The 8,513-nt window shown below is 27.7% G+C and overlaps 1 protein-coding gene across 3 annotated transcripts in view; it reads left to right on the forward strand.

The window, feature by feature from the left end:
- Pez (protein tyrosine phosphatase non-receptor pez) overlaps positions 1-4,207 on the forward strand; it is a 45,203-nt gene extending 40,996 nt beyond the window's left edge. For all 3 annotated transcript variants that reach the window (XM_067047998.1, XM_067047999.1, XM_067048000.1), the window contains one exon: positions 931-4,207. In XM_067047998.1, coding sequence (XP_066904099.1) covers positions 931-1,059 — 129 coding nt within the window. In that variant the 3' untranslated portion in view covers positions 1,060-4,207. The remainder of the gene's footprint in view (positions 1-930) is intronic.
- Positions 4,208-8,513: the final 4,306 nt, after the last annotated feature.

The following is an 8,513-nucleotide window of genomic DNA, read 5'->3' on the forward strand; positions in this document are numbered from 1 at the left end:
GCAGAAACAATATGATTGTTAACTAGTTTGAGTTTAGGTACAACTGTAAAAACTGCCTACTCCTCTCTTTTTAATGTTAAATAAAATAAAAATAAATTTTATTCAAACGTACAAAATAAAATGAAAATATAACTTTCTGAAAAATAAAATATATTGGATAAAATAAATAAACGATCTGCTTCCTGTAATGTAACAATATAGTTGTTTAGACGTGACCTAATTATGCTGAATAGTTGAAGGCCTTGTACCTTTTTCCTTTCCTGTCTCTTCTCTTCTCCCATTGTTAGGTAAGTCTCTGAAGGCCTACTCATTCATTGTTGGGTATGAAATTTCAATGAAAAGACTCTTGGATATCCTGGATCCAGGTGATTATCTTATCTGCCCACTGAGATCATGGAGGAGGAAAGTTTCTTTATTGGTTACTAGGTGGTGCTAATACTTGCTCTATTTCAGATACCTTTGTTTTTTTAAACGAAATTATTTTGAACAAATTTTGACATCAAAAAACTTTTGTTCATTATAGTATGTGTCTCCTCCATAAAATAATAAATTAAATATGAAGAAGATGGTCAGGTTGCGGTCAAAAAAGAACAAAATAGTTATTAACTATTTAATGTCTGATGTTTTGCCCCACTTTGCAGGGCTGTTCAAAGCGATTGGTTAAAAAAACCTATTTTTTTTTTTAAACCTAAAAATAGGTTTTTTTTAACCTGTTACTATTTTAGTGATAAAAGAGAAAAACATTCATTCTACAATGGACAGTTCTCCTAACTCGATCGATTTCAACTTAATTGAATTAAAAAGCAAGCTGAATTCGCTTCCCAAAACAAAAACCAAATTATTGAACACCATTCCAAAAATCTTACTGTTTTACTATTGCCCAAGAAAGCATTGCTTGATAATAGTGATAATAATTTTTCTTCATTTCAGGAACTTGATATCCCAAGAGTAGTGCACCTCTTACGCCAGCAAAGGATGCTAATGATACAGAACATATCACAATACAGTTTTGTCCATAGGTTGTTGATATATTATTTGAAAAATTCTAGGCTTATCTAAGTTTAGATTTTATTGTATTTTGTTTATTTTTTAAGAAATGAGTGGCATAGCATTAGTATGTATAGTTAGACTGTTTATTACAGTCGACCATTATATAAGACTAATATTTTTACCTTTTTTTTTTTTTTGTTCATCTATCGAAAAAGGAAATGGTTTATATAGGACTGCCTTTTAAATAATAATAATTAAAGAATCTATAGGATAGAGCGATCAATGGATAACTTGCAATGCAATTTATTATTGATGCACTGAATATCTGATGGGGCAATTACTCTTGTCTTCCATGTCTTTATTCTCTGTTTTGTTTTTTTAATACTATTATTTATTCCTATTATTTATTTCATATTTGTATAAATAAGAGATGTATTTATGTGTCTTAACCAATTTAAATTTAGTTGTAACTTATAAGAAAGATATTGAAGTGATTTATCTTTGAATTAGTGATTGGCAATGATCATGCCAAATGATGATATATTTAGTTTTTATATATTTATAGTCATAATGGCTTAATTTTGGCAGCCATTTATACCGATCAGTTGGAAGTGTGATTATTGTTGTATTATATAGTAATTTATGTTAATATTTAATGTGTATAGTGATTGATTTTAGCACCTTGTTGCTGACATTTCAGATTATTTAAATTTTTTTATATACTTTTGGAATATGTGCAATTTTATCTATACAAAAAATCTGACAAATCAACATCAACAAACAGATGTTTTGAATTATTGTGAGGGCAATGTTAATGTACTTGCTCCTTTTTAAGCATTTATTTGTAAACCTTAGTTAACTTTGTCCTCGAATTCTCACATTTCCAAAATGTAGTATTTTTTTTTTTAGTTTAATCATAGATCTTTAAAAGTTCATGAAATATTTTTATTATTTTGTTTTGTAAATTTCGATTTAGTAAAAATATGGTTGGAGTAGGAGTAGTGTCATGCATAACTTCAGTTATCTTAAATTTGTTTATGTTGAATGTTTTTGCTTCATATGATATCCCAACAAGAGATTATATTTTTCTTAATCTATTTCTTTTTTATATGTAAAGTATTATGTGGATGAATGGAATAGTTTAACTTAATTCAAATGAACTTATGTCTATCTCAAAAAGAAAAAAATGTAGAATTTTTTTGGGAATACTTTATGGTTTTTTTGTTTTTTTTATTGTAGTTGAAAGTAAAATATTAGTTTTTCAAACATCGTGCCAAGTTTGAAAGTTATTAAGCTCAATTTTATTCATTTTAAATGAAATCTTTATAAATTATTTTGTACTACCATTACAAATAGATTTTTATTTTTTTTCTTTGTCTTTTTTGATATTATTTTATTTGAAAATAATCATAATCTTAATCTTAATTATAATAATCAGGATCAATTTAGATCCTTTTTTCATCTTGAGATCAACATTTAATAAAATTCATACCAATTTGATAAAACATGAAATAAATAAATTTCTATTGAATCAGCTTGATGTTAGACATCTTTGTTTTTTATTGGTGATATAATTTTTAATTTCAAAATATAGTGGATTACTTTACAAATATATTCGGGGTAGCTACCAAATATATGTGTGAACTTTAATATCTGATAGTAAATTTGATGCTGAATAAAATATTTAATATGAGGCATAGAATTCCAAAATGAGCCAAATCAATTTATCATTATTTGTTATTATTATTCTTTTTTTTCCTTCCAAAAGAACTTTTTTTTTTTCCAAAAGCAGTTAAGTCCCATGGGAAAATAGAGTCAACTGCTTTTGGAATTCTACGCCTATTGTAAGTGTGTAGGTCATCAAACGCTTTCATTGTAAAAAAAAAAAATGTTTTCTTAACCTTAGTTTAAGAAAAAAAAAATCAAAAACAGCCAATACTACGTAATACAAGCCCGTATTAACTATTTATTGAGTATGATGATCGCTAACTTGATCGGTTAACGTGTTAAAACACCATTTATTCCAAATAATGATTTGTTGTGACTTTAGAAAAAGTTAAATTATGGTTTATGAGTTACTGAATAAAACTTTATTAAAGTTATATCACTTAGTTCTCAAGTAACCTTCCTCATTTATTATAATTTCATTTTTCAGTTAACTTTAGGAAAATTATTTCTAATTTGATTAAAATTGAGAAATTTACTAAATTCATGTATTTAGTGTATCGGGCTAGAGTTATATTTGATGCCTAATTTAATTAAATATTGGGGTCTAAATGTCACAGGAAGTAAACGAGGTAACTTGATTTTGTCCAAAAGTGAATAACAGTGGTTTCTGCTAGATTTTTGGATGGTGGGCATGATCATGAAATCAAAACAATATATAAGTTAAACGTTTGGGAGTACAAAAACTTAAAAAAGAAGGAAAGGGAGAGAGAAATGACACACTCGGTTGTAACTCAAAGACTGATCTATTTGCGGAGCCTGTCTGTCTTAATAATATATATACACAGTCAGTCAGCTGTTGTACTCAATCAGCTGATCTAGCCCTGTCAGCTGACAGTCCGTAATTTATGTATATATTAAGAGAAAGAGAGATTTTTTTATATAAAGTTGTTATCTATATATAGAATTTTCTACTTGGCTCATGTAAAGAGTATTGAAAGATATGAAGAAAATCTTTGTTCACTTAAACATTTTGAAAGATTGAGATAAACATTTTTTTTTCCCTCGTGTAGTTTTCATTTAAGATGTGAACTATTTTACAAAACGTTTTCCTTGAAGAAACAGTTATAACTCCAAAACTGTTTAAGAAGGTGGTTTTAGCATTCATTTTACTCTATTGTTAGTATTGGGTTGTACTATAGTAGTATAAATGTTTTTTTATTCTTTCATGAAATACGACTTGACAACAAAAGGTTCATATTTTCTTCGACTTAGTGGTCTTTACTAATTCTAGCTCTGTGCCAAAGCATTTGTGGACTAATGTTGATTAAAACTTTTATTCAGTATCAAATATGGAGAAAATTGGTAAATTGAAGCATGTCATTAGGGACATGAAATGTATTGATATTATTAATAATTCTTCATCTTAATGAGAATAGCTTTGAGTAAGAAATTTTAATAAGCTCTAAGAACTTTTTGAGTCAGGAGTACTTCCTACAGATACATTTGTTTATTGTTAATAAGCTAAACTAAATTTGTTATTTGTCTCAACTTCACTTGTTTTTTCACCTTTGCGGAAATCACTCAGTCTCCTGAGGGAATGCAATTTGACAGCTGTGGTTTATGTTAAACTATCATGCAGTAATATTTTGATCATTACAATAACTTTAGGCAAATTAAAGCTGCTATCTCCTTTTCAGTGAGATAAAGAAATTACCTACTAGTTTCTTCATAAGTAGAGTTGCAATAGATAACTATTGAATTGAATTTATATATATAATAAAGTAAAGAAAGAATAAAGTATAAATGCAACTGGAATATGTAAATAATCAGATTCAACAGAATTGATAAAATAGTGGGAAAAAGTTAGATCATCAGGAATGACATCTCTTCAGGTGCATTGAAATTATTTAAATAGGTTCGTAAGGTCCTAAATCTTTGTTGATTAGTGAGTTTCAGTTTTTTAGGTCAGAAACTGTTATTTTGGAGTATGACTAATTTTCATTTATTTGTATTGGAATATGAATTTGTATTGAATATTTCTGTTATTCATATAGTTGCTTAAAAAGTTATAAGAGAATTTGCATGGGGAGCGATATCATAGATCTATCCATTCACCCACTACTCACTATCTGCATCGTAAATATACAAAAATAACTTAATTAAATACAGGAATATAATAATTAACCTGCTAAGTAAGATGATGACTTCACTGCCCAGTAGGACAAGTCTATCAGTTGTCTGTGTATAGAATAGGAAGAGAAGGTTTACAGGTGGTTGGGGTGGGGGAGTGGTTCGAGAAAGAATTGATAACTGGAAGTAGAACTTGCTCGTGACTTCCCTTTCCTAAGTAAACAATTGGCTGTACTAAGTGCCTCATTAATGCTATTTAACTTTCCTGATAAAAATTACTGATTGTTTTTATTATAAAGTGACAATAATGTTTTGATATTTAGTTATTAATATTTTTAGATGGTGATAAAATGTTTATAAATTATTTAAAACAATTATAATTAATAATAATAATGTTAATACTGAATCTCTGCATTCAAAATTTAGGTGATTGTGCCTTTAGTATTTATGTTGGCATTTTTATGGTAAATTGGAAAATTATGTTTACCTATATTGTGGATTCATTGAGCACTCATAATTTGGATAAATAGGTAGTTTGCAATCATCGAATAATTTTTTGACCAAAACAAGCTGTTAGTTTATTCTAAAAACAATGTATCTTTGATGCATGATCATAGTCACTTTTTGAGAATTTGGGGATTATGTCGTATTATAGCACCAAATCAGAGCTACCAATTGGTAATAAGATTTTTATGCTTCAGATAGACGTTACTATATTGTTTTTTAAAAATAACAATTACAAAAATATCAATTATTAGATTTTACATAATGTTTTGAACTTGCTTTTTGCTCTCCTGAAAAATTCATATTTTCGACTTAATCCCTTATGGCCTCGCATCGAAGATTTATAAAATTTAAACTTTTATTCTTCAAACTCTTAAATAAAAAGTTTTGTTTTAAAATTGAGTGGAAAGTTGTTAAGAGAAAAGTAAACTGTTGTCATTTATCTTACTCCAATCTCTTCTACTGCTGAAGGGTGTAAGGAATATTTTATATAGAGCCTGATTTTAGAATCTTGATTGTATATTATTGCTTGTCTCTACCGATTCATTTTTCTTTTTTGAAAGTTTATATGCCTTATTCTTCCTTGGTCTTCTTCCTGTTACTTCTGTTAGATATGTAATCCTGAGAATTTGGCTTTCAGACATGAAGAAAATTTGGTCTAACTACTTTAGCTAGTTCGAGACTATGTTACAATAGTCTCAAGGTAAACTTCAACCATATTGTGATATTTTTTACTTTCTCTTCTTTATAGCTATATAATGCCTTGAAATAAGGGTCCAAAACTCATTGGTTAGGATCAGAAGGAAGGTTTTTTGGATAAAACTTGTGTTATTTGATACCATGGAATCCTTTCTTGGGAGAATTAAAAGTTCTGGCAAGAGCTTTATTAATTTTCTTAATGTTATTATCCTCCCAACTAATAGCCATCCGGGTGGATAGGATTGTACCTGAAGTTTTGAATTAACTCCAACTTCTTTCTACGCAGTTTAACGTAATGTTCTTTCTTCTTATCCTCACATGAATTGGCTTTTTCCTCTATTTATGATATATTATTTTGTTTTTCAAAATTCTTCTTATTAGATACTTCACTTTAATTACCTAAATCCACTATTATAGCTCAGAATAATTAGGCTTATACAACAAAAACCCCTCATCAAAAATTTAGCTTGGCTCTGAAAAAAGATAAAGCAAAGGAGGAGAGCTCTGTTCTTACATCTCAGATTGCACTGAGAATAAGTACTCGTGATGTCTAGACTATTAATGAACATTTAATATAAATAAATCAATGTAAAATTAAATATAGACATCTGAAATAGAAAGTAATAAAATAAATCTATTCCTGTAAATTGAATAAATGTTCTGATTTCCTGATCATACTCAATGTATGCAGAATATAAGTATTTCGATTCAGCCATATTTTCCTAAATTGCTCATTCATAATAGAAACAGTGTGAAATCGTGGAACTGGTTCATTTTTATCATGTAATTAATGTAATCTGTTAGATTAAGTTTTAAAATATTGAGTGTGTAACTGTTGAAAAAGTTCTTATTTAGATTATAAAAATTTTCCTATTAATAATATAATTATGTTTTGTAGTCACTTCCATGCCAAACATTTGTATTTGTTACCTCTAAACCCTTTTTTTTCTAAGTTTAAATTGGTGTGTATATATTTAAAGTTTGATGGATTGATAGTTCTAATCTGTTGATGTTGATTGATCCAATCGAATTCATCTTATCAAAATTTTTATTGTTTATTTCTATATTTTATATTCTTTTTGGAATGTTTTCCTGTATTGTAGTTGTTTTTTGCTTATGAAATCTTTCTGAAAATTATTCTAGTAACTTATAGAACAAGTTTTTTTTTTTTTAACTTTTAGAAAATGCTCTGTATTCTGTTTGTTCTTGAGTGTTAAACAACATCATTATAGGCTTACGTATATATATACTTTTTTTTTAATATATATTTTAATAAATTTATAAGTTAATCTGTTTATAGGTTAGACATAATTTAATACTCAGCTATGTTTTAAATCAGTATTTTGTACATGTAGTTTATGTTTTAAGTGTACTAATGTATAAAATGTTTGAAAAGTTGATTTTTTTTTTAAAGAGGGCAGTACTGTTTGTTTTCTAGTCCTTCTCAAAATTTGTAATGCACTGTTTCTATAATTAATATAAGAGAAAAAAAGTGATAATCAGGAATTTTATGACTTAACTCGTGTGCCTTTTTTCATGTATTGACTTTGTACAAATTGACATTCATCGCTGGCATTGTATTTTTCATTATTACCAAGGTAGCCCACCTCAAGTGTTGTTATTATTAAAACTTTTATATTTTTTTATTTGTATATTATCATACACATAAAAGGTTATGTAAAATTTAATTTTTTTTTGTTTTAAGTGTTTATAATTATACTAAGATGATTATTTATAAGATATTGTACAGGTTTTTATTATGCTTTCTAATGTGGCTTTTATGTCCAAAATTGTGTTTGTTGTTAACTGTTAAAAATTAAAATGTGACAAAAGGTGTGCCTTTAATTAACAGAATATTTATTTATATATGAAAATAATTGTTATTTTAAATAAAGTTTGTTAAAATTGGATATTTTTACTTAACAAAGTGTTTGCTATTAATTTTTACTTATAGGTTTTCCTCTATAAATGTTCAAGTTATATAACTTATTTTTGTAGTCTCATTTTCTTGATTACTAAATTCTTCTACTTATTATTTGAGTCAAGTGGTCAACACTTTGGACTAGTCATTATATTTCAATAGTTTCATGTAGTAGATCTAGAATGGCCAAACTGGGCCGAAAGATTGGATATTCAAAATGAATTAATTAAGAATGTTATTACAGACACACAGATCATTAGCACAAAGCATATGAAAAAATATTAAACATTCTATATAGAAAGAATTACAAACTAGGGGTAGAACAGGGAATCCAATAAACTACATTGGTTAGTTTACTGGATTCCATTCCAATGTAGTTTACCAGATTCTATACCAATGTAGTTTACCGAATTCCCTGTTCTACCCCTAGTTACTAAAAACCAACTTAAAACCCGTATTTCCCAGCACAAAACTTGTATCAACTCCTGTAACCCTTTTGCCTTTAAATTGTCTGAACATGCTTTAAACCTCAATAATTCTTTTAATTGATTGGAGAAGATGGTCGGGGGGTGCGGTCAGCAAATGTTACCCATCAGTTTTA

The sequence above is a fragment of the Halyomorpha halys genome, unplaced genomic scaffold, assembly GCF_000696795.3.
Source record: "Halyomorpha halys isolate HHAL.00 unplaced genomic scaffold, Hhal_1.1 Scaffold421.1, whole genome shotgun sequence".
Taxonomy (NCBI): domain Eukaryota; kingdom Metazoa; phylum Arthropoda; class Insecta; order Hemiptera; family Pentatomidae; genus Halyomorpha; species Halyomorpha halys.